The 26,422-nt window shown below is 40.9% G+C and overlaps 1 protein-coding gene across 4 annotated transcripts in view; it reads right to left on the bottom strand.

Annotated features, from left to right (window-relative positions):
* SIDT1 (SID1 transmembrane family member 1) overlaps nt 1-26,422 on the bottom strand; it is a 103,857-nt gene that overhangs the window by 49,449 nt on the left and 27,986 nt on the right. For all 4 annotated transcript variants that reach the window (XM_066241299.1, XM_066241300.1, XM_066241301.1 and 1 more), the window contains exons 2-6: nt 21,992-22,113; nt 20,786-20,956; nt 6,957-7,002; nt 2,662-2,763; nt 1,717-1,800 (exon numbers count right to left, since the gene is read on the bottom strand). In XM_066241299.1, the coding sequence (XP_066097396.1) occupies nt 1,717-1,800; nt 2,662-2,763; nt 6,957-7,002; nt 20,786-20,956; nt 21,992-22,113 (525 nt within the window). The remainder of the gene's footprint in view (nt 1-1,716; nt 1,801-2,661; nt 2,764-6,956; nt 7,003-20,785; nt 20,957-21,991; nt 22,114-26,422) is intronic.

Here is a 26,422-nt window from a genome sequence, read left to right as displayed (position 1 = left end):
AAAGTAAAGGCGTACTGATATGCTTTTGTACATCATTAATTTAGTGTCCTAGCTGATGTAAAATATGAGTTCCTGTCTATGGTTACTTTTCTGTAACCATATTTGGGATCATATAATCCTGGGATGCTAAAGAAGAAATAAATATTAAAAACAAGAGCAGATACCTGGAGTATCAAATCCGAGGTTCTAGAAAATTAAAGCTGGACTAATAGAAGTTTTTAGGTATGATACTTAAAATTAGAATTAACCTCTCTTCATTCTTTGCTGTTATTTAACAAACAGTATCACCTTACCATAGAAAACAGATTAAGTCACAGATCCCTCAAGTATTACCACCGGAAAGTCAGGAACAGAATGTCTTAGAAAAAAATGTGTGTATATTTTTGTTATACAATCAACATTGAAATAGTTTAATTACAAATACCGAAAGGGGAAACTGCTGCTTTGGTCATATTCCATTGAAATTGTCCATTCTGTCCAGAGTGGAAGTCTTCTTTTGTTTACCATTATTGGTACAAATCATTATTTGACTATGTTTAATTGCTTTAAATGGATAAGATAAACCTTACCCTAAATCGGCATCCCCCACTGAGTAGACTGAAATATTCTGCCTTTACCTTTCTAAGCAATCTGTCAGATACATTTTCCACTGCATCATGTGTTCCCAAGATTTCTCATGGAGAATGGGGCACCTGGCAGAGTAGACTGTCCACCATTGCCCAAGCTGCTTTTTTTTTTCTTTTCTTTTTTGAGAGAGAAAGAGAAAGAGAGAGAGAGAGAGAGGCAGAAAGGGACAGATAGGAAGGGAGAGAGATGAGAAGCCATCAACTCATAGTTGCGTCACTTTAGTTGTTCATTGATTGCTTCTCATATGTGCCTTGACTGGGTGGCTCTAGCCACACCAATGACCCTTGCTCAAGCCAGTGACCTTGGGCTCAAGTTAGTGTCCTTGGGTTTCAAGACAGCGACCTTTGGGCTCAAGCCAATGACCATGAGATCATATAGATGATCCCAACCTTAAGCTGGCGACCCTGCGCTGTAGCTGGCAAGTCTGTGTTCAAGCAGGATGAGTCCATGTTCAAGTTAGCAACCTTGGAGTTTTGAACGTGGGACCTCTGCATCCCAGGCCGATGTTCTGTCCACTGCACTACTAACTGTCAGGTGAAGATTTTACTTTTATAGATTTTTTTTTTTAATTGAGGAGATAGAGAGAAAGAGGGGAGGAGCAGAAAGCATCAACTCTTAGTAGTTGTTTCTTATATGTGCCTTGACCTGGCAAGCCCAGGGTTTTGAACCAACAACCTCAGCATTCCAGGTAAATGCTTTATCCACTGCGCCACCACAGGTCAGTCTCACCATTGCCCAAGCTTGATTTCAGGCACAGCAATCTTTTTTTTTAAAAACCAATCATAAAAGGAAGAGATGCAGGACACACCATGAATGGCAATCCCTTTTTGATGCTCTTTCATTTTTTTTTTTTAGATTTTATTTATTTGTTTTAGAGAGGAGAGAGAGAGAAAGAAGGGGGGAGGAGCAGGAAGCATTAACTTCCATATGTGCCTTGACCAGGCAAGCCCAGGGTTTCAAACCGGTGACCTCAGCATTCCAGGCCAACGCTTTATCCACTGCGCCACCACAGGTCAGGCTTGATGCTCTTTCAGTCGGTAAACTGACACACTGTCATTAGCAGTAGTGACCACAGAAATGATATCTCACCTGTAGTGTGATGGCAGCTTTCTTAGTCATGGACTGATAGACACCATTAAATTCCACATTGTGGTCAAGATCATACACTGGGCACTGTAGTGCACACGAGGGACAGAAAGGAAAGCATCAGTTTTGTCATACCATGTCATGCTGCATATACCACACATACGGAGCAGGGCGTTCCTTACTAAGCCATAAACCCCCAGAACAGTCATTGGTCTCCCAAAAGTTGGTGACTCATCCTCTAAAGTCAAGATAACTTTATATCAAAGAGAACTGAAAAGCTGTCTTAAAATTTATAATACCTTTCCCTTTTTGTTAAAACCCTAAGAGACAGAAAGTGCCTAATGATACAATAAAAATTTTTAAATTAAATTTATTGAGGTAACATTGGTTAATAACACTATAAATTTCAGGTGTACAGCATTGTAATTCAGTATCTGTATACTCTATTGCAGGCTCACCACCAAGAGTCTAGCTATTTTTGTTAGCCTATATTTTACCCCCTTTACCCAATTCACCCTCCCCCCCACTCCCTTTCCATTCTGTTGTTTGTATCTATGCATTTGTTTTTGTTTTTGTTTTGTTTGTTACTTTTTTGTTTTCTATTCCACCTATAACTGAAATCATACAGTTTGCCATTTTAAAAACTTAGAACAAATGGTAGGTTTCTATTTTGCTCTGTAGTCTAAAACTTTATCTTCCTTGTACTTTGTCATGATCATCCCTCCCTTCCTGCCTCCTTCCCTCCCTTTGTTTATTTTGGTGAGGAATTAACTATTCTCTATGGCCCCAAACTAATGTCTTCAAACATTGATTGCCTAAGATACTGTTCTTATTATTTAGCAGTTTTGCAGGAGATACATAGACATGTCTTCCACCCTTCTCTTTTATTGCTCCTGAGACAATATGATACTCCACACACTGTAAGGTTGATAAGTAATTGAGACTCACCATTGTATTCTGGACTGAGACAACAGAACATGGATAAGCCATTTTAGACACAACTTTAATGATAACTGAGTCCACATCTTCAGGAAATTTGTATAGAAAATACTGAGAAGAAAAAAAGAGATGATTTGTTCATGTTAAGAAATGTTTACAATCACAAACTCAAACTATGTTCACTTGAGTAGGATTGTTTTCTCTAATTTTAGGCACAAAGTTAAGGTAGAAATCTCAGTAAATCTCCATTAATCCAGTCAACCATTCATCTCATAGGTATTGGGCAACTCTTCTCCTCTGGGCTCTGTGTCAGACATTAGGAATATACCAGTGAGTACAACAAAGTAGCCATTTCATACAGTATTGTCATTTATTATATAAATTTTTTAGAGGTTTTTCTCTGCCAACTATACTTTGCTACACTTCATTTCAGTTTCTACTTAAGAAGATTCCTTCAACCTTCCAATTACGGATATGTGGGATGTAATATGAGACAAGATTTACTTCTGTGTGGTGATTTTGAAATATGAAGCTCCACCTTGACAAGCAGGTGAGCCTGTTCTTCAAGAATCTTAACCACCTTTCTACAAGAAAGAATTAGCATTAGACCCACCCTTCCCTGAGACATTTTGCTAAAGAATTTATTTCTTGGCTGAAATACAGTGAGAAGACATTTAGATTCAAAGACCAAACTTTATATCCAGCCCCCTGAAATATTTATATATGTTAAAAATTTTGGTTAGGCTGAGATTTTTCTAAATGTATTTCTCAAATATCAGAATCAAGAAACATAATAGAAAGAGGTTATACTATTTGCCCACTTAGACTATAAATCCCCTGAAAACAAAATTCTTAACTCTCACTTTTAAAGGTGTTGCTAATAATGAAGAAAGGGGACTTCTGTTCAATAGTTATAAATATGGCAACTTATTGAGAAATGGTGTAAAATACATGATTAAAATTTTAAGGAAACCAATCAAAACAAGCCCCATATTTTAGGACTCTAATAAATCCCTCACTTTAAAGGAGAGGCAAAACATGTCAAAACTTAATTTTGCATTTCAACACCCTCATTACTAACCTTTTTTTTGAGAACCAGAGCAATAAAAACAGAACGTTTTTTAATAATCCAAAGGCTTCTGATGGGGGAAAAATATCTCAAGATTAAGGAGTGTCACCGATGCTGCTATTGGGAAGTCTGTTCATACCTTATAACAGATGGCAACACTCTCAAGAACCCACTTGATTTTGTGCTTTCATTTTGGAACTTGATTCAAATTCATAACATGCAGGGCTCTTCTAAAGGTGAATCGTATAGTGTTACCAAGAGGTGCTCTTGGTTCTTAGGGAAACCAACCTTTGTACCTCAAAAGCATTACTATGATTACTGTTAGCAATAATGAGCAACATATATACCTTTATATTATAGGAGTTGGTTTTGTGCAAGCAGTAGACATCTACTGGAGCCTTATGTGTATGTCAAAATATTATCAATCTTCTTTATCTCTAAATCACCATAAATCCCATATAAATGTTTTTGACCCTTGCCTTGATCATCTATTTTTTTTTTTATCAGAATTAAGCAAATAACAAGTACCCAAAACAATGGCTGGAATTTAGGCCAAAAATTATCATCTTGGGTTCTGATTAACTGCCCAGTTTCTATAACCTGCTTCTATTTACAAGAATAGAGGCAGATAGTGATGATGAATGTTGTCTGAGAATGTGCAATAGTTTGGGTAAGTTTATAGGAATGGAAAATATTTTCTACATTTGAAGAGGCTATAAAATTCAGGTCAAAATGGGAACACTTAATAATAAAATAAAATTTTCATAGATATCAAAGAGTTTCTATTTTGTTTTGTCAATTTGTTCTAAGCATATTTTATTCTAGTCTGGAGTTTACATACAAACTACTCAGGCTTTAATATTTACCCACCTTTTTAAAAGAAAAGAAAGCCATGATATATAATCATCACTGATTTTCAATCTACAAACTGAAATTGCACTACAGCATCCAGTATATCACAGGTACAATAGCTCTGTACAAGACTATTAGACTACGCTTATTCTGTAGTTGGGCTGCCAGTTTTTCTCCCCTCCCTAGATGTATCCCATAGCACCTAGCAATCTGTGCTTTGTATTTTTTTTTTCTGAAGCTGGAAACGGGGAGAGACAGTCAGACAGACTCCCGCATGCACCTGACCAGGATCCACCCGGCACGCCCACCAGGGGCGACGCTCTGCCCACCAGGGGGCGACGCTCTGCCCCTCCAGGGCGTCGCTCTGCCGTGACCAGAGCCACTCTAGCGCCTGGGGAAGAGGCCAAGGAGCCATCCCCAGCGCCCAGGCCATCTTTGCTCCAGTGGAGCCTTGGCTGCGGGAGGGGAAGAGAGAGACAGAGAGGAAGAAGGGGGTGGGGTGGAGAAGCAAATGGGTGCCTCTCCTATGTGCCCTGGCCGGGAATCGAACCCGGGTCCCCCGCACGCCAGGCCGACGCTCTACCGCTGAGCCAACCGGCCAGGGCCGCAATCTGTGCTTTAAAATATTTTATGAGTTAACTAGCCTATAAATGTTGAGGGCAATAGTTTGCTAGCCTGTCGTCCTCTTCTGTCACTGGGTGGCAGTATACAGGCACTGTTGGAGGTTTTCACTGCCCAGAAATTTAACTCAAAAAATGTGTGGGCATCAGCTAATACAGATTTGGGGAGCTGATTGTACATTTCTCCCAAACTTTGTGTTCAACAACATCACATCAGCAGCCTGAAATTGATCATGGTGAAGTTATTTATGTCAAAGAAATGGGCAAATGTTAAATTAGGTGTTTCCTCGAAAACTGGATGCTAAATATTTATCATCACACAGTGGTTGTAATAGATTTCCAATTGTGTCCATATAATACGTCAATCCCAGTTTTAATATATCTAAAGCAAAAATTAACTAGCCATTTATGACTAAAAGTGTATTACAGCCTGCAGAAGATTTACAATAAATATCAAGACATTAAATAAATCTGTTTTATTTTTTTTTATTTAAATTTTTCTTTTATTAATTTTTAGAAAGGAGAGAGAGAGAGAGAGAGAAGGGGGAGGGAGGAGCAGGAAGCATCAACTCCCATATGTGCCTTGACCAGGCAAGCCCAGGGTTTTGAACCGGCGACCTCAGCATTCCAGGTCGACGCTTTATCCACTGCGCCACCACAGGTCAGGCAATAAATCTGTTTTAAACTATTGCATAAACTTTATTCTTTCAGAAGTCATGAGAGGAAAAAAAGAAGGTAGCTAGAAGTGTCACCAGAAGAGCAGCCCGAATAATCAAGGTTTTCATGTATTTATTCTGTGTATTATTATGATTCAATGGACACAAATATTTAATTCTTATTATAATTCTTTCATTGTGCCTGTTCTCTTTTTTTTTTCCCTGAAGCTGGAAACGGGGAGAGACAGTCAGACAGACTCCCGCATGCGCCCGACCGGGATCCACCCCGCACGCCCACCAGGGGCGACGCTCTGCCCACCAGGGGGCGATGCTCTGCCCCTCCGGGCCGTCGCTCTGCCGCGACCAGAGCCACTCTAGCACCTGGGGCAGAGGCCAAGAAGCCATCCCCAGCGCCCGGGCCATCTTTGCTCCAATGGAGCCTTGGCTGCGGGAGGGGAAGAGAGAGACAGAGAGGAAGGAGGGGGGGGGTGGAGAAGCAAATGGGTGCTTCTCCTATGTGCCCTGGCCGGGAATCGAACCCGGGTCCCCCGCACGCCAGGCCGACGCTCTACCGCTGAGCCAACCGGCCAGGGCCCTGTTCTCTTTTTATACAAGAGAAACTAATTTATTCCATTCACAACACTGTAAAAATTAAAATCTGTTTTATTTTATTGTATCTCCAGGTCAATTAATTATTTGTGTATCTGTTTAGTGTTGACCTTCCATTTCTTGTTTCCCCACCCCTATCTCAATTACAAAAGGTCCATGAGGACAGAAGTTGAATCTTTATTTCTTCATCCTGCTATTCCCAACTCCTAGTACAGTTCAACACTGCTTGGTACATAGTAGGCACATAATCTGCTGAATGAAAGTTAAGCCAAGAAATATCTACAAAGAAATATGCCTGCCATTCCACATCAATTATTCACTTGATAAGATTAAATCTTGTGTCTAAAATCCTAGTAACATCAATAACATTCCCCAAATACAAATATATCTTAAGTTGTGAAATATGAAGGGTAATAGCACATGCAGACTTTACCTGTTACCATAGTTTCTTTGAGTAACACTAATAGTAGAATTATAACCTTGACAACCTTCACTTACCTGAGGTTGAGAGGGGCTGGCAGTGAAGTGAATGGCAACATTTGTCCTGAGAATAGTAAGTGGAAGAGGGGAAAGTGAGGGAAAAACAATAAGTTAGCAAGTAAAAATTATTTCTTTAAAAGAAAACCATCTTAAACTAGATGCAAGGAAAGTCTGTTTTTGTGTGTATGACAGAGAGAGAGAGAGACAGACAGATAGGGACAGACGGGCAGGAAGGGAGAAGAATGAGAAGCATCAATTCTGTGTTGTGGCTCCTTAGTCTCCTTAGTACTGTAGTCCATTGATTGCTTTCTCATATGTGCCTTGACTGGGGGAAGGGGGGAGCAGCTATAGCAGAGTGAGTGACCCCTTGCTCAAGCCAGTGACCTTGGGCTCAAGCCAGCGACCATGGAGTCATGTCTATAATCCCACACTCAAGCCAGCGGCCCTGTGCTCAAGCTGGTGAGTCTGTGCTCAAGCCTATGACCTCGGGACTTCGGACCTGGGTTTTCCACGTCCCAGTCTGACGCTCTATCCACTGCGCCACTGCCTGGTCAGGCTCAAAGAAAGTCTTATTCTTTGTGAAGGGAGGTCTGTTCTCATCAAACTTACAAAGTAAACTGCATGGAAATTTGGTGGTTTCAACTCTCAAGAATGACTGAATTAGGGAGGGAGTCAATTTTATGTCTTTAAATGCCCATGAAGTCATACCTATACAACTAACTACTTAGTTTACTTTTGTAGACACTTGGGTCTTTGAATTATCTTAAAATTTTATAGTCAATCACAGGGTTTAGTTGTCAGAAATGGACTGGGAGAGGAAAAGAAGATTTGACGTCCTTTTGGTTTTTTTTTTTTTTTTTTTTCATTTTTCTGAAGCTGGAAACAAGGAGAGACAGTCAGACAGACTCCCGCATGCGCCCCACCGGGATCCACCCGGCACGCCCACCAGGGGCGGTGCTCTGCCCCCCAGGGGGGGGTGCTCTGCCCATCCTGGGCGTCGCCATATTGCGACCAGAGCCACTCTAGCGCCTGAGGCAGAGGCCACAGAGCCATGCCCAGCGCCCGGGCCATCTTTGCTCCAATGGAGCCTTGGCTGCGGGAGGGTAAGAGAGAGACAGAGAGGAAAGCGCGGCGGAGGGGTGGAGAAGCAAATGGGCGCTTCTCCTATGTGCCCTGGCCGGGAATCGAACCCGGGTCCTCCGCACGCTAGGCCGACGCTCTACCGCTGAGCCAACCGGCCAGGGCGTGACGTCCTTTTGGACAAAGAAGATAACACTTCAAAATAATATTGAGGTATCCATGGCAAAAGATCATTTAAAAAAATGTGGTGACCATGGGAGGGTCCCTAGGGATAGGAATGTGCTCCTCCTGTCCTCAAGCACTTCTCCAATTGTCTGCCACACCCGCTGAAATTTACCTCCAAGATTTTGTCCTCTTTGGTTTAGGCATTGCCTTCAGGATCTCTTTTCCTATTGACTATAAAATCTTAAGAGAATCCAAAGGCAAAAGTGCCTACAAAAGTGAACAGCAAATAACACCAAATGAATATTATGGAGTTGTTTTCTCTCCAGTTAGTAATTCACTGTGAATTGTTTTATTAGTTACTTTCCTTCTTCTGTGAAAGATGGCAATGAGCCAGCACTGAGGAAAGGAGAGGCCGAGGAGCAGGTGGGAACATACATTTGTAGCATACAGTGCTGTCTGGAATGAACGTATGTGAAAAGTCCAAGAGGCTGGAAAACACAAAGACAAGTTTGGTTCTCACAGTTTTGTAAGATATTCTTTGGCCTTTTATTCTTTCTGGAGCCATGGTGATCACTCACACAAACCTACCGCACACTCTCAATGTTCAAACCTGGGAATAGCATGCCCCCACCCTTCCAATGTGGCCTGTATGTCTGGGGAGCTGAACCTGAACTCCTTGGAATTTTAACTTGAACTACTTCTGGGGCATAACTTTATTTATAGCCTGGTGCTCTCTAAAGAGTCTTTCTCTCTACTTCTAATTTTCCTTTTATAAAAATGAAATACTTTTAAAAAATTTTATTAAAGATCCCTTTGGAGGCCCTGGCAGGTTGGCACAGTGGTAGAGCATCGGCCTGGCGTGCAGGAGTCCCGGGTTTGATTCCTGGCCAGGGCACACAAGAGAAGCGCCCATCTGCTTCTCCATCCCTCTCCCTCTCCTTCCTCTCTGTCTCTCTCTTCCCCTCCTGCAGCCAAGGCTCCATTGGAGCAAGGTTGGCCTGGGCGCTGAGGATGGCTCCATGGCCTCTGCCTCAGGCGCTAGAATGGCTCTGGTCGCAGCAGAGCGGCGCCCCAGATGGGCAGAGCATTGCCCCCTGGTGGGCATGCCGGTTGGATCCCGGTTGGGCACATGTGGGAGTCTGACTGCCTCCCCGTTTCCAACTTCAGAAAAATACAAAAAAATAAAAATAAAAATAAAGATCCCTTTAGAAAAGGACATCAAAGCCTTTAAGTAAGAAGTTTATAATTGGAAGTGTTGTTTAAAGTCATAAAATATAAGCACTATTTCTAAAAGACCAATAATTTAGGCTGCTGGCAGACTGGGCTCAGAATTTAGCAATGGATGCAATTTCTTTTTCTTCTTTTCCAAATGAGAGGAGGGGAGATAGACAGACTCCCACATGTGCCAGGATCCACCCGGCAACCTGTCTGGGGCTGATGCTCTGCCCATCTGGGGCCATGCTCAAAACAAGCTAATTTTAGCTCCTGAAGGGGGGGGCACTGGAGCTATTCTCAGTGCCTCAGGGCAATGCGCTGGAACCAATTGAGCCAGGGCTGCGGGAAGCGAAGAGAGATAGAGATAGATAGAGACAGAGGCAGAGAGAGAAGGGGCAGGGGGAGGGGTGAAGAAGCAGATGGTTGCTTTTCTTATGTGCCCTGGCCAGAACTGAACCCGGGACATGCACATGCTGGGCTGACACTCTACCACTGAGCCAACCACCCAGGGCTGGATGCAATTTTTACATATCCCCTCTCAACAGAAATCATCGTCAGTGCTGACGATGCTGAAGCACGGTTGAAAACTTGTGATCTGAGGGCACTCAAAGAACCAAAGTCAGTGTCAAATCCAATTGGGTGTGTGCTCCCGAGATGCCACGGCCGGCCAGAGAACCCAGGGTTGGGTGTGGCTAGGTAGCGTCCTCTTAGAGTGGGGAGTGTTACCTGCTGTTACCAGGGCAACAATTCTGTTCATTGCCAGGTCAGGGGAACAAAAAGGACGCTGATTTTTCTGGCTATCAACAGATAGCATGAAATTTCCAGAAGCGACCAGTTTTCTTTGGCTGAAAATTTGTTTTTTATTCTCCCCTATCACTTGAATTTCAGTTGTAATGGGATGTGTGGACCTCAGGATGAATTTTCTGAGTTTTTTCCCCTCTGTTATTTATTTTTTCTTTACTAGTAAAACACATCCAAACATTTAAGACCTACTGTTTTCTTTAAGACTGTCACATTTAAGTCCTCTTTTTCTCATGGAGTCACAAGTGTGTGCCAAATAAACACCATGTCTATTACACATGAAAAGTTCCGCTTCCTTCTCATCAGCTCTGACAGAGGTACGGAAGGTTTATTTTACCATGGTCATTAACAGAACAAAGACAATTAAGACGTATGTGCGCCTTTAATTGTATAGAAAGAAATATAAAAACTTCATGCTATTTGTTTTAAACACAGGAAACAAACGTTTATTCAAGAAATATAAGAAAACTGTAAACCGGCTTAGTTTCCTTGTTTTGGCTAGTTTGAGGAAGAGGGGAAGAGAAAAGGAACAAAGGGAGCCAGGAGAGATGGGTGTGCAGACAAGACCGAGGAAGGAGAGATGCTCCTGGGGAAGATAGAGAGGAGAGGTATGGACAAGACAGTAATAAAGCAGAAGGAAAGGAAAGGGGGGTGGGACGAAAGGGTAAATCAAAGAGAGGCAAAGACAAAAGCTAAGTGGTTTTTGAGGTAAGTACCAGAGAGGACGGTGAATTCACAGCATATGATCTACTTGATGATAACAAACCCTTATCACAGATCAGAGAAGGCATTCTATATCCCCACTATGTTGTTGAAGGAACTTATACCCAATGGTTCACTTGCACTACGGATTTCAGAATATCATTTCCTGTTATCTACTTCCTGCCATCTGTCATAAACCCCCTTCGCCCCTTCCACCAATGCTGGGGTCCTTTGTGAGCCTCCACTCTACTGCTTTAGTCCAAGTATGGATTGGATATCCTACCTTTTCTTCCTCCCTCTGGGGCTTTGCTTCTACAAAATCCAACTCTCCTATAAATTTTATCTGCCTTTCTACTCCTGGGCTTATAAATATACTCTAGTCTCAACCATTTTAAAAATAAATAACAAAAACACCCAGAAAAAATATCCCCCCTTTTCCTTGTATTTCCCTCCTTTGATGTCCTTCTTCTATATCTTCCCTCTCCTTTACAAACCAGCTTCTTCTAAGAGTGTACTGCTCTCACCTATCATTCATTCTTCCCTCTTCCCTCTGCTATTGGGGTCCTTTTCTGTCTTAAAACATATTAGGATCCTTTTCTCACCATTCCCCTAAATTTGCCTTTAACAGTCACCTCTCTAACTGCTAAGTCCAGTGACTTTACCTGTGACACCTAACACTGTCTTGAAACTCTTTCCTGCCGTGGGCTCTGTGACACCTGCTGTCCTGGGTTTTCTGGCACCTCTCTGGCTATGCCTACTCAGCTTTCTATAGTTCCTGTTTCTCAGAATGACAGTGTTATCCACAGTCCTGTTTTTGATCTCCTTATTTTCCTTAGCCATATATATTTTCATATATATATTCAACAACATAAAAAAAATCATATATATATATATTCAGTTGCCACATAAACCACAAAAATGCTAGTAAGTCTCAAGTCTTGATGTCCAACCATGTCCAGGCTTATCTCCTGAGCTCCAGGCTCAGAAGACTAATTGCCTGCTGGGCTCTTGCCCTTGACTGTCTCTCAGCACCTCAAACTCCATATGATCAAAATACAAGGTTCTATTATTTCTCTGATCCTGACCCACTTTGTCTCTTTGTCAGTAAATCTCACCAGACTTTAGACATCATTGTTATAGTCATCTTTGATTCCTCCATTTTGGTTACTTCCCATCTGATTGATCACCAAGTCTTATTGATTCTAGTGGTGTGAAAGTAACCTGGATGTACCTGCTCCCACCTGAAGCATTGTCTTTGCCCAACATAGCATTTAACAAGAAAAAAATTTAAAAAGTAATGTAAAGCATTACATAGTCTACCCCAAAATACCAAAGAGTGTTTATATGACAGAACAAAATGGTTTAAAAACTTCTTCACTCATCCACTTACTCAAAAAACAAAAACAAATAAAACTATTTCTCACAGCATGGTAAGCTATCTTCCTCAGAATTCTCTCTCAAAAGAGACTCAAGATCCCTATGTAGACTCTTTTTGTGTGTGACAGAGACAGAGAGAGAGACAAAGAGAGGGACAGATAGGGACAAACATACAGGAAGGGAGAGAGATGAGAAGTATCAATTTTTTATTGTGGCTCCTTAGTCTCCTTAGTTATTCATTAATTGCTTTGACTAAGCAGCTACAGCAGAGCAAGTAACCCTTTGCTCAAGACAGCGACCTTGGGCTCAAGCCAGTGACCTTGGGCTTCAAGTCAGCGACCTTTGGGCTCAAGCCAGTGACTATGCGGTTATGTGTATGATCCTATACTCAAGCCAGCGACGGCGCACTCAAGCTGGTGAGCCCGCACTCAAACCAGATGAGCCCACGCTCAAGCTGGCGACCTCAGGGTATCGAACCTGGGTCAGCTGCATCCCAGTTCGATGCTCTATTCACTGACACTGCCTGGTCAGACCCTATGTAGATCTTCAGGGTTGAAGGTTGCAAGTACTCAGGTAGGATTATATTTTTTTATTCTGCCATATATATTTGTTAAATTTGTAAATTATTCCCATATATATTACTTGACTCTTTTTTCCCCTTTAAAACTTTGTTACTGCCATAATCTGTTCAAGCTCTAATAATTTTTATTCTCCTCTATTCAAATAACTTTTGATTGTCCTATTTGCCTCTGTCCTTTCTCTGTCCAGTTCATCTTCCACATTGACACAAAATCATTTTTAAAATCATATCTGTTCATGTTACTCTATTGCTCAAACTCTTTTAGTGGCTTCCATAACTTAAAAGGTAAAGTATAAACTCCCTAGTGATTCATACAAGATCTCAAACAGCAAGGATTGGGTTCTGCTTATTGTCCCATCCTATGTCCTAAAACTCTGCCTCAGCCATTATGTGGATGAGCCTTCCTGAAGCACTTCTCCTCAGACTGCTCTCTGTAACTCAGACCTTTCTCTTGAGCATCATGGCGGTGTCTATCAATACCCTGCTGGATATCTGTACTTCAAGTTTCACATGTACCACAGTGAACTCACCATCTCTTCCTTCCCTCCTCAGAATCCTCATTTTCCCTTAGTGGTGCCACCGTCTACAAATTAGAAGGTCGTCTTCGGCTCTCTCATTCCACTTACTCTTCACATCCAATCAAGTTTTGTCTATTTGACTTCCAAATTCTTCAGTTCATCTTTCCAGAGCTTATTTATCTTGAACATCAGTGTTCTAGTTTTTCTGCATCCAGTCTTGTACTCTTCAAATCCATTCTCTATTCAACTATCACAATTTAGACAACTGCCTAAATTTGTTAACACCCCTTCTAAACTCCTCCCATCACCTGGTCAGGTGCTGCCTGCTTCTCTGGCCTCCATCTGCAACTTCACACTCAGCAACACACCAGCACCCTGGAGTTTGGGGAAATGGATGATGGCTAAGCTGTGCATATGTGTGTGTTGAGGTGGGTAGGGGACAGATTGATGTCAGGGAGTAATGCTATAAGGCAGAATTTTATTCTTAAAGCTGGATTTAAATAAAATGTTTTGCACATTGGAGCAAAGTTGGCCTGGGCGCTGAGGATGGCTCCATGGCCTCTGCCTCAGGCGCTAGAGTGGCTCTGGTTGCAACAAAGCAACGTCCCAGATGGGCAGAGCATCGCCCCCTGGTGGACATGCCAGATGGATCCAGTCGGGCGCATGTGGGAGTCTGTCTGACTGCCTCCCCATTTCCAACTTCAGAAAAATACAAAAAAAAATGTTTTATGGACTTCAAAAACATACTTAGGGCAACATAAAAATTGTGAGGACAGTTTTAAACAGCAAGTAGGAACATTATGTTACAGCAGGAAGAGCTCAGAACTGGGAGTCAGAATTAGAAACTAGTGTTGATTGTGCCTTTTCTAGCTGTGTGAGTTTGGACAAGTTCTTAACTTCTTTGGACATCAGTTTGCTCAGCTGTAAAAATGGGGTGAGTAGATTAGATTCCCAAAGTTCTTACAGTTTAAAAACTTGTGTGTCTAAAAAAAAAAAGTCCTAGAATGTGTTTCATATACCTTCTAGTCTTCCACTCAAAACACACAACAGAAACTGCAATGTTAGAAATTTTGAGTTAATTCTTCAGCATTTCTCTCAATACCTAGAATCCAGATCTCACTACAATCCTCAGCTCTTCCCTTTTTACCATCATCCTCTGGATTTCTGGGTCACCAGCAAGGCTTGTATGGGACAATCCAGTGCCAGGGAGGTGGAGATACTTATCTCAGTTACCATCTCTTCTTAGGCTTCTTATTCCCTTAAAGCCCTAGTTAATGCGTGCGTTTTGAAATACTCTGATGAACGTCTGATTCCTGAGGTCAAGTCACATTGCAAGAGGTGGAAGCAGAAAACAATGTGAGCGAATAGATTTGCAGTTACACCTGCACGCATATCATTCATTAACACTTTCACAGAGTTGTGACCTTATGACTTTAGTTTCACAGAATTCACTTCTCCAAAGAGTCTAATAACTGCAAAGAAAACTGACCCTAGAATTTAAGTACCCTGCCATCAGATGACAGTGACAGGTCAAAGTCACAGAAACTAATTAGTAAAGGCAAGGCGGAAAGTTGGAACAGATCAAGTAATATGCTGTTACCTCTTCCAAATGTATAACCATGAATTCTCATATTGTTTAATAGCATATATAGATTTAATTATTAAAACAATTCAGTATAAGCACAATATTTAGAAATTGCCTAAAGGTAGTAGTGCTCACTTACAGCTGCACAGCAGAATCACCTAGGAGACTTTAAGAAAATATATATTAATGTTCAAGCCTTTTGCCTAGATACTCTGATTTAATTGATCTGGGTAGATCTTATCCACCAGAAAAATCTTTTCCTGCCTTTTTTTAGGGGTAGGAGGTGGTTCTTTGCTCTTGAATTACCATGTCATTTTTTTCTATGCCAAAATTAAGGGAGGACTTGAAAAAAATGCTATGACTAATTCTCTATCCTTCTGGCTATTCATTCATCCATCTGCCCAACTGTCTCTTTGGGTATATACTGTCAGGGGGTGTAGAGAAGACCAAGATAAACATTTGATTCCTATTAGCACCTCTGTTGGCTACAGACTTCTTTCTAAATTGCCTTCAAACATTTTATAATAGAACAGAATATTCTGATCAGAAAATAAGCTGAAAAAAAGTAGTATATACTATGTTTAAATATTCTTATTTTTAATAAAAAATTATTGAAGTATAACACAAATAGAAAAATGCATAAGTCATAAGCACATATCTGAATGAATTCTCACTAGGCAAACATAACCATGTACTTCCTTTTTCCTTCCTAAAGATACCACTCTCCTGACTTCTAAATTACAGAATTGCTTTGCCTGTTTTTACACTTCACATAAAAGAAATCAACCAGGCCCTGGCCAGAGGTTCAGTGGATAGAGCATCAGCCCAGTGTATGAATGTCCTGGGTTTGATTCCTGGTCACAGCGCACAGAAGCGACCATCGGCTTCTCTCTCCCTTCTTTTCCTCTCCCCTTCCTGCAGCCAGTGGCCAATTGGTTTGAGTGATTGGTTCAAGTGTGGCCCCAGGTGCTGAGGATGGCTTGGTTGGTTGGAGTGCATCAGCCTTAGGTGCTAAAAATAGCTCGGTATTCCAGCATTGGCCTGGAGGGGGTTGCTGAGTGGATCCTGGTAGGGGTGCATGTGGGAGTCTGCCTCACTATCACCTCTCCTCTCATCTAAAAAAAATAAGTTAGAAAAAGGAAAAGAAAGAAAGAAATCAAACAGTATGGATTCCTTTTGTCTGGCTTCTTTACCTCAACATCATGTTTGTGAAATTTTTTCATGTTTCCAGGTATAACAATTATTTTTTCATTTTTATTGTTGTGTAGTATTCTGTTAAATAAATATCACAGTCACATACCTAGGAGTTGGGTATATTACTAGGAGTGGTTGAATTGCATTGTCTGTTTTCTCAAATTATAGCAATTTGGTAGTTGAAGTGAAATCTCATATTGTTTTAATTTGTATTGCTGATAGCCTAGTAACATTGTTTTTGGATCATTTAGATAGCTTCTTTGATGAAGTATCTGTTTAAGTGTTATGCCTAATTTTAATTTTTTTTAAAAAGAGGTGTAAGCTAAAGACAATATGAACAAAATAAAAAGACAAACCACACAATGGGAGAACATTTTTGACAATACGTCTGATAAGGGGTTAATAACCAGAATTTATAAAGAACTTGTAAAACTCAACACCAGGAAGATAAACAATCCAATCAAAAATGGGCAAAAGAAATGAATAGACAGTTCTCCAAAGAGGACATACAGATGGCCAATAGGCAGATGAAAAGATGTTCAACATCCCTAATCATTAGAGAAATGCAAATTAAAACCACAATGAGATATCACCTCACACCAGTCAAAACAATACACAATAAGTGCTGGCAAGGATGTGGAGAAAAGGGAACCCTCCTGCACTGCTGGTGGGAATGCAGACGGGTGCAGCCACTGTGGAAAACAGTATGGAGATTCCTCAAAAAATTAAAAATCTAACTGCCATTTGACCCAGCTGTCCCACTATTAGGAATATATCCTAAGAATACCAAATCACTGATTCAAAAGAAGAAATGCACCCCCATGTTTATGGCAGCATTGTTTACAATAGCCAAGATCTGTAAACAGCCCAAGTGTCTATCAGTGGACGAGTGAATTAAAAAGCAGTGGTACATACTCACAATGGAATACTATGTGACTGTAAAAAAGGAAATCTTACCTTTTGCGACAACATGGATGGAACTGGAAACTATTATGCTAAGTGAAATAAGCCAGGCAGAGAAAGAAAAATATCATATGACCTCACTCATTTGAGGAATCTAATGAACAATGTGAACTGAGGAACGGAATTGAGACAGAGGAGGGACCAAAGGGACCAGAGGGAAAGTGGACAGAGGGAAAGGGGATGAGAGGATGGGATCAGAGAAGGGAAAGAGATTAGTGAAATTATATATAAATAAAACAGTGTTATAGAGAGCAGAAAAGCAAATCCTGGAGAGAAGGGGGCAGGGCATTGGGGGGAGGGGGGAAGGGGGATGTTGAGGGGAACATGGGGGTGGGGGGTGTATACGGTGGGACACTTGAATCTATGTAAACACAATAAATTAAAATCAATAATAATATAAAAGGTGTAAAAATACTACTTATTTCAAATAATTAACTTGTGGTTTGGTTCATTTTGTCCAGTGGGGATTTGTTTTCTATTTCATTTTTGTGCTCTTGTTTTATTACTTCCTTTTATTTTGAGTTTTAGTTTTAATTCTTTTTCCAACTTCACGAAATGGATACTTGACACACTGATTTTCAGCCATTCTTTTTTTCTGACATATGCATTTGAAACTACATATTTTCTTCAAGCAGTGCTTTAGATTCTATCCTGGAAATTTAAATATGTCATATTTTCATTATCATTTGTTCAAAATATCTTCTAATTTTCATTGAGATTTTTTCTTTGACTCATAAGTTATTTAGAAGTAATTAATTGATTTTTATATGTCATTTTGTGGTTGGTTTCTATCTCAATTTCATATAAAGGATTTCAGTCCTTAGAAATTTATCAATATATGCATTAGAACATGGAAATTTTGGAAAATGTTGCACGTGCACATGAAAAGGTTAAGCATGCTATCATTTTGGGATGCAGTTCTCTAAACACATTAATTCATTTTAATTTGTTAATCATATGTTTTCTCTTTTATATCAGAAGTTGGCAAACCTTTTCTTAAAGGGCAAGAGAGTAATTATTTTACTCTGTTTCAACTATTCAGCTTTGTCATTATAGCATGAAAGCAGCCATAGAAAATTTGCAAACAAAGGAGTAGGGCTGTATCCTAATAAAACTTTATTTACAAAAGCTTGTGGCCAGCCTGTGAACTATAGCTTGCCAATGCCTGTTCTAGCTAGTTACTGTATATATATATAGATTTAAAACTTTTGGTTTGGTCTGACCAGGTGGTGGTGCAGTGGATACAGTGTTGGACTGGGATGCTGAGGACTCAGGTTCGAAACCCCGAGGTTGATGGCTTGAGTACAGGCTTGGCTTGAGTACAGGCTTATTGGGCTTGAGCATAGGTTCCCCAGCTTAAGCATGGGATCATACACATGACCCCATGGTTGCTGGCTTAAGCCCAAGGTTGCTGGCTTGAGCAAGGGGTCACTGGCTCAATTGAAGCCTCCCCTCATCAAGGCACATATGAGAAAGCAATCGATGAATAACTAAGGTACTACAACTATGAGTCGATGCTTCTCATCTCTCTCCCTTCCTGTCTGTTTGAACCTGTCTGTCTGTCTGCCTCTTTTTCTCACTAAAAACAAACAAAAAACAAAAAAACTTTTAGTCTGCTTATTTTATCAGCTGTAGAAAAGCCTCCCACAGAGAATGTGGATTTATCCAGTTCTTTTCATTCTGTAATTTTTTTTTATTGAACTGATGTTACTGGATGCATACAAATTTAGAGTTTAAATTTGTTTTCTTAGTGAATGATTCTTTTAGAAATATAAAATGTTCTATTGCTAATAATGCATCTTGCATTAAGGAATATCTTGTATAATACTGGTATATTACACCAACTTTCTTTTAGTTAGTGTCAGTGTGGTATATCTTTTACTGTCTTTTTATTTACAATATTTAAAAAAGTGTTTATAATATTGATTTTAGAGAGAGAGGAAGGAAGAGAGGGAAAGAGAGAGAGACAGGAACATCCACCTGCTCTTGCATGTGCCCTGACTGGGGATCGAATTGGCAACCTCTGCACTTCAGGATAATGCCCAAACCAGCTGAGCTATCTGGCCAGGGCCATTTACAACATTTATAGGTTCTTTTATTTAAGGTTGCGCTCTTGTAAGCAACATATACTTAGTTGTCTTTTTTTTTTTTTAATTCTACTCTACATTCTATGTCTTTACTTGGCATATTTGAGTGTATTTATATTATGCATATATCTCTCCGCCCCACCCACTGGGTAAATATGAACATTGACTACCCTTTTGAGACTCTTCCTTCTCTGCCCCAAAGTTCTAGTGAGAGGTCCAGGTCTCAACTGTTTTCTCAAGTATAGTTTCTGCTCCTGAGAGTGCCTCATTTTTGTCTAAGAAAACCTATTTGTTCCCATGAAGCTGACTCTGGACCTGTGTCTGGACAGACAGACTTGCACACCTCGGGGTGCCAACCACCCCAGAGCAGTGCCCAGACTCCAAGGCTACAAGGTTCCTGCCCACTAGAAGCCAGAGCCACAGAAAGGTAGGTGGTAAATGGGTGCAGCAACCAGGAATTTGCCTATTTTTTTCTTGTTGATTTGTAGAAATTCTTTCTAGATTTTGAAGATGAGCTTTTTGCCATTATGTATGTTGGAAATATATTCTCCTAGTTTATTGCTCATCTTTTCATTCTCCTAGTGATGCTTTTGATGAGTACAAATTCTAATTTGAATATAACCAATTTAACATTACACGGTGGGGCAAAAGTAGGTTTACAAGTTGTTCATATGAAAATACAATAATTAATAAATAACAGAAGAATAAACTGTGTTTCATGTACTCACAAATGTAAGCTTACTTTTGCCCCACCCTGTATTTTCATTTAAACTTTATTCAAAACATCGAGAGGTCAATAAATAGTTTGAATCCTTAAACAGCCTTGAGCTTAGGGTTGGATAATGCAGAAAGGTCCTTGGAGTTTCTGGCCTTATTAGGAATAGCTAGCCTTTCTGTTTAAATTTTCCAACAGATTTACACAATGTTTTACAGAGTAAATTTAGGACTAGAACAAACCCCTTGGGGACAATGCCACCAAACTAAATTTGTTGTACTCTAGTTCTAATAAAAACAATTTGAGATGGTGTATCCCGGTTGATTTTGTCACAAAGAATGGTAGTGCTAGGAGAAGGAGAAACCAGTCACTAGTTTTTGCACAAAGAATAAAACCACATAACGTATTATTTTCTATCTACATTCTTAACCTGGAAGGAGAAAACTGGAATAGCAATAAGAATAGAAAAAAATAATTATTTAAGGTCTTCCTTAAAACAAAACCAAAGCTTCCTTCAGGAGAGTGATATTGGGGAGCAATACAAAGTCCGCAGTCCCCAGTGACTCCCGCTTGGACTGCAGACAGGGCAGGGCCCGCCCCCAGACCCCTGAGAACGGACACACCTCTGAGGCCAACCGCCCTTCCTCTCTGCCCGTGTCCCCTACTGCCTCCCTAGTGCACAGAACAGATAAAACCCAGCTGCCCAGCTGTGAGCAGGGGAGCTCAGAAGGTGCTAAGACAATATGCTAAGTAGATAATTTCCTTCTAGAGTGCTGCTCTGAAAGGCAGGAAGCTGGATTGAGCACGCGCAAGCACAGGAGGACCAGATGCATGAACAGAGAAAGGCTCAGGGAGTCTTGCTTACTGTAGCTGGAAGTGCTTGATCTTGGTAACCCGCAGTTTGTACTGGGCACCCAGGGGTGCCATAGATGCTATATCTACAAATATCAGTTGCTCCAGCGGTCCTGTTTCATTGGTCGCTTCTGAGGGACATAAGGTACGGCTCACTTCCTGGTAGTTGTAGGTCCTCTGGTGTCTGTAGCAGCCAATGGAGGGAAAAGCCGGCCAGAATGAGAGAGAGAGAGAGAGAGAGAGAGAGAGAGAGAGAGAGAGGCTCAGTGAACAGGTAGGGGAAGAAGCTCATTGCATCTCACTTCCCCCCAACTTTGTTTTCAAGGCCTTATATTTCACATTCCACACTGGTCCTACTGATAGTGATTTTAGAGGCAGTGTTTTTGGCATAGAGCTCTATGACATAATTCCAGAGATGTGAGGTCTTTTAGTGCTGATCAGTTCACTTAGGAGGTGACTGCGTTACACTAAACCATCTTCCTAATCTAGTGAGCAAAATGTCAATTTATAAAAGGGAACCTGTCCTGATAAAACAACCAGGTGATTCTATTTTTCCATTCTTCAAGCTTTTGCTAAATGGAATATACAGAAAGCCCAAAGTCCAAGCCAGCATTTTAATTCTCAAATTCCTCAACCTTTAAAAACAGTTAACATATACCATACATCCATGTCTGAATGCCCTCTGCTTCTTATGTTTTGTTTTTTTTTATAGTCCTATAGTGCCCTGTATAGTTTCCACTATGAAAAAAATATATAAATTCGACAAGGGTGGGGCTTTTTCCTCTCACTGTTGTATCTCCAGCACCTATGACCTAGTAGTGCTCAATAAATGTTATAGAGTGAAGAATGCATACTTGTTGAGCATTTTGGAGAACGTTGGAAGTGTTACTTACATAAGTTGACTGCTGGGCCCGGCCTGGACCTCAGTGGATGACCCACTAACCAATCAAGAGCTATAGAACATTTATTTAGTTCTGAATAGAATTAAAATGATAAAAGTTCTTCCAGGTGCTACAAATCTAGGCAGAGTTGTTCAAAGGGGATGGAAATTGAACAGAGCTGAACACGTCAGGGTATGTACCACAACCAGTGTTTGCACTGAGTATGCATAATATGCCACATTCCAAGTGTCAGATTTCTCATTTCACTACGGAAGAAACCCATTTGGCCATTGAAAGAAAACAATATAGTGAAGTTGTCTAGGAAAAGACCCACTTACAGTCCTTGGAAGAGCAGAGGAACCTGCCAGGACAGCACCTCTTTCTGTTGGCGAACCACGACCAGGACCGGGTAGTCCAGGTTCTCCGAAGAGCTGTTCACATACACCCGCACAGCGGTTACCTGTTGGCCAGGGCAGAGAGGTCATGCACATCACACGCGCACGTCCGTGCGCACGCACACACACACACATATCATCGCTGCCACTTGAAGCTCTGAAAAACTTTAATTTCTCATATTTACTTCTGACTAGAGAAAGTCTAAATGCCTCAGCTGTGTTTTCCTCGTTGATATTTTAAGCACAGTGGCTCTCAACCTTGATTACACATTCAAATCACCAGGGAAATTTTTTTTTAAAAAACGGATGCCTAGGTCCAACCCGTCAAAATCTGATTTAAGTGGTTTGGGTGAGGCCAAATTACAAAGGCTTCAAATGGCAAGCTGAAGAGTTTGAGATGGGCAGTCAGCCCAAGATTTTGAGAATAAGCCCAAGACAGAAAAGGAAATGTATTAATGTCCTTCTTATTTGAATATAAATGCTACAGATACAAATATCTTTAAAAAATAAATAAAGACCTACAAGAGCCTCAATTGCTGACAAACTTTATTTTCACTTTGGAAAATCATTCTTTGCTTTAAACCAAAACGTTATTGTCATGTTTTCTTAGAGCCCAGCAGATGGCTTGATGCTTCCCTAGCAACAAATACCAGAGGAACCGAGCCTTCTTCTCTCTGCCCTGTTTCACGCCATAAATCAACCCCTGATGCGGACTGCGCTTCTGTATCTGCAGCTCCATGGCTCCTTCAGAATTCACAAGTCAGCCCAAGGATTTAACATTGTTGTGGCCTTTTAAAGACAAGACATTGAACTGTGACCCTTGCTCTAGATCAGGGGTCCCCAAACTACGGCCTGCAGGCCACATGCAGCCCCCTGAGGCCATTTATCCGGCCCCCGCCGCACTTCCAGAAGGGGCACCTCTTTCATTGGTGGTCAGTGAGAGGAGCATAGTTCCCATTGAAATACTGGTCAGTTTGTTGATTTAAATTTACTTGTTCTTTATTTTAAATGTTATATTTGTTCCCGTTTTGTTTTTTTACTTTAAAATAAGATATGTGCAGTATGCATAGGGATTTGTTCATAGTTTTTTTTATAGTCCAGCCCTCCAATGGTCTGAGGGACAGTGAACTGGCCCCCTGTGTAAAAAGTTTGGGGACCCCTGCTCTAGATGGTTTGGGTGTTTTCCTTCAGTTTTTACAATACCACAGACAACATGGGAAGAACAAAATAGAAGGCAAGGTAAAAAAGAAAAAGTAAAATCTGATCTTTCATGTAAGACCCCCCTCCAATGTATTAAAGCCTTAGTGTTCTTGTGAAAACTCCATTAGAAAATGAAGAAAATCTTGAAGTTAAACCTTGAATATCTATCACGTGTTCCAAATGGAGATTGAGTGGAAACAGAATAGCATGGATATTATATACTCTTTGGTCCACTGATATTATTCTCCTTCATTAAGCTAACTTGATTTTTAAATGTTAAAACAGGCCAGGAGTAATTTATTAATTTGAGAAGAAGTGCTTGCTTATGAAGGGAACACTTCCTTGTGCCTCCGCTCTATGTGTTACCATAGAAATTATGCTGCAGCTGGTAGCTGCCAAAACCCCATCACTAGGGCAAAACCCCATCACTAGGGCAGGCCTCTTTCCTAGGCTCTGGATGCTCCACAGGCACTTTAAACGCAACCTGTCAGAAATGGAATCTCTTTACCCCTGCCTTTAATCTCTTCTGAAGTCCTTTCTTTGGTGAATAGCCCCACTACACTGGCATCTAAGCCTGAAACCAAACAATGATCCTTGATTCTGTCTCTTTAGCTTCCTCAACCAAGAAGTCATCAAGTTCTACTGTTCTGTCTTCTTCATACTGTCCATACCCAGGTCCTCCCTTCCACTGCCAGTGACAATCTCAGTGTTCTGTTCTTTGTTGCTGTGAACCTTCTTGACAGCACCCTATCTAGCCTTCTTATTCCCATCGCTATACTTCCTCAGAGACCACTTTTATCTTGGCATTCTCCTGTCAAGAAACCTCTGATTTATAGCTGCTTGGTCAGAAGCATCAGTGACAACCTGAACTTGCAATTGGCATTCTGAAAATTAGAGATGGGCACTCGTGTGGGACTGAACCCTTAACCTATGGGCTATGGTGTCAGGTAGGCAGTGTCAGAGCTGAATTGAATGGTAAGACATACAGCTAGTGTCAAAGAATTGCTTGATGTGTGGAAAACCCACATCTGGTGTCAGATGTGTTGTGAGTGTGAGTAGAAGGCAATACAAGTGAGCTTGTCCTATAAGCAGTCCCAAACCATTTTTCCCCTATAGTCAAATTTACTACATTTTTCTTGGACATTCCTTCTATCCCTTTTAAAAATTGAGATATAATTCACATACTACACAACTTAGTGTATTCAAGAGCTGTGCAATTGTCACCACTAATTCTAGAATATTTTCATCATCCCAAAAGGAGACCCTTTACCTATTAGCTGTTACTCCTCATCTCCTTCCCTCAATCCCTCCCTGGTGACCACTGATCCAATTTCTGTCTTGCCTAATTCTGGACATTTCATATAAGTGGAATAATATATATGTCCTTTGGTATCTGGTTTATTTCACTTAGCATAATGTTTCCAGGGTTCTTCCATATTATAGCATGTATTGATACTTTATTTATTTTTATTGTTAAATAATATTCCATTATACAAATACACCACATGTATTTATATATTCTTTGGTTCATGGACATTTTGGTTGTTTCAATTTTTTGGCTATTACAAACAATATTGCTAAGAACAGTTGTATTCAAGTTTTGTGTGAACATATGTTTTCAATTCTTTTGAGTATATACCTAGGAGTAGAATTCCTGAATGACATAGTAACTATGTTTAACTTTTTGAGGAACTGCCAAAATGTTTTCCAAAGACGTGTATCATTCACATTTACATTACCAGCAATGTATAGAGTTCCAAGTTCTCCACATCCTTGCCAACACTTCTTATTGCCTTTTTTATTATAACCACCCTAGTGTGTCTGTGTGTGTGGGTGTGGGGGGAGGTTCAAGTGGTATCTCACTGTGGACCATCAGTTTTTATCTGTTAGTTTCCATGCCTGGCTCTTTTAGAAGCTGCAGACTTCATCTTTGACATCTCTAGTGCTGACAGAATGAATTAGTTTAGAAGCAGTTCCACTTTTGAGGTTTGTAACACAGTCATCAGTATTATACAATACATGTTTGTAGAGCACAGTTTAGTCTGGCTTAAGTCTACAGTAGTCAGAACTGTGGTAAACCTAAGGAAAGCTGTGAACCAGGCAAGCTTCATCCTTAGCTTGTTTGCTTCCTCTTTCTTTACTTAGAATTCAGCCTCCATCTTCCTTCTTCGATCCATAGTGCAAGAAGGGATTTCCCTCCATTTTTCCCCCCACAATTTATTCTAAGGCAGTGATTCTCAAACCTTAGTGTGCTTTTTAGTACTCAGGTCCCTCAAGTCCACCCCCAGCATTTCTGTTTTAGCAGATCACAAACAGAACTTTAAAATATGCACTGTGTGTGTGTGTGTGTGTGTGTGTGTGTGTATAACAGAGATAGAGAGAGACAGAGAGAGGGACAGATAGGGACAGACAGACAGGAAGGGAGAGAGATGAGAAGCATCAATTCTTCGTTGCGGCACCTTAGTTGTCTAATGATTGCTTTCTCATATGTGTCTTGACCGGAGAGCTACAGCAGAGTGAGTGACCCCTTGCTCAAGCCAGCGACCTTGGGCTTCATGCCAGTGACCTTTGGGCTCAAGCCAGTGACTGTGGAGTCATATCTATGATCCCATGCTCAAACCAGCGACTCCGTGCTCAAGCTGGTGAGCCTGCGCTCAAGCCAGATGAGCCTGTGCTCAAGGCGGAGACCTTGGGGTTTCGAACCTGGGTCCTCTGCATCCCAGTCCAATGCTTTATCCACTGCACCACCGCCTGGTCAGAAAAAATATGCATTCTTAATAAGCATGTTGGGGGAGTCTGATGCATGTGTATTGGAGCCTACACTTTGGGAAGTACGGTTTCAAAGAAGCCATGTAGTGTTTGTGCCCCATTTGTCAGCAATACATCAACGTCTGGACGCTGGTGTCTGGCGGTACTGAGTCTGGGCTGTCGGGAAGGAGGTCTGCTGGGGGAGGAGAACAGACGCATCACTGCCCTGCTGTCCCCAATCCACTGCTCATCTCCACACCCTAATTTCATTCCTGGTCTGGATCATGTAACCCGCTTACTTTTTTATTATTTAGTAATGATCTTACTAATTATAATAAAAACAAACTCAGAGATACTATTATAATAAATTGCAAAAAAAAATTAAAGTTGGAGATAGAAAACATTGGGCTGTTTTTCAAGATGAAC

Source organism: Saccopteryx bilineata, chromosome 8 (genome assembly GCF_036850765.1).
Source record: "Saccopteryx bilineata isolate mSacBil1 chromosome 8, mSacBil1_pri_phased_curated, whole genome shotgun sequence".
Classification (NCBI taxonomy): domain Eukaryota; kingdom Metazoa; phylum Chordata; class Mammalia; order Chiroptera; family Emballonuridae; genus Saccopteryx; species Saccopteryx bilineata.
The sequence above is the reverse complement of the archived record's forward strand: the minus strand, read 5'-3'. Positions and strand labels throughout refer to the sequence as shown.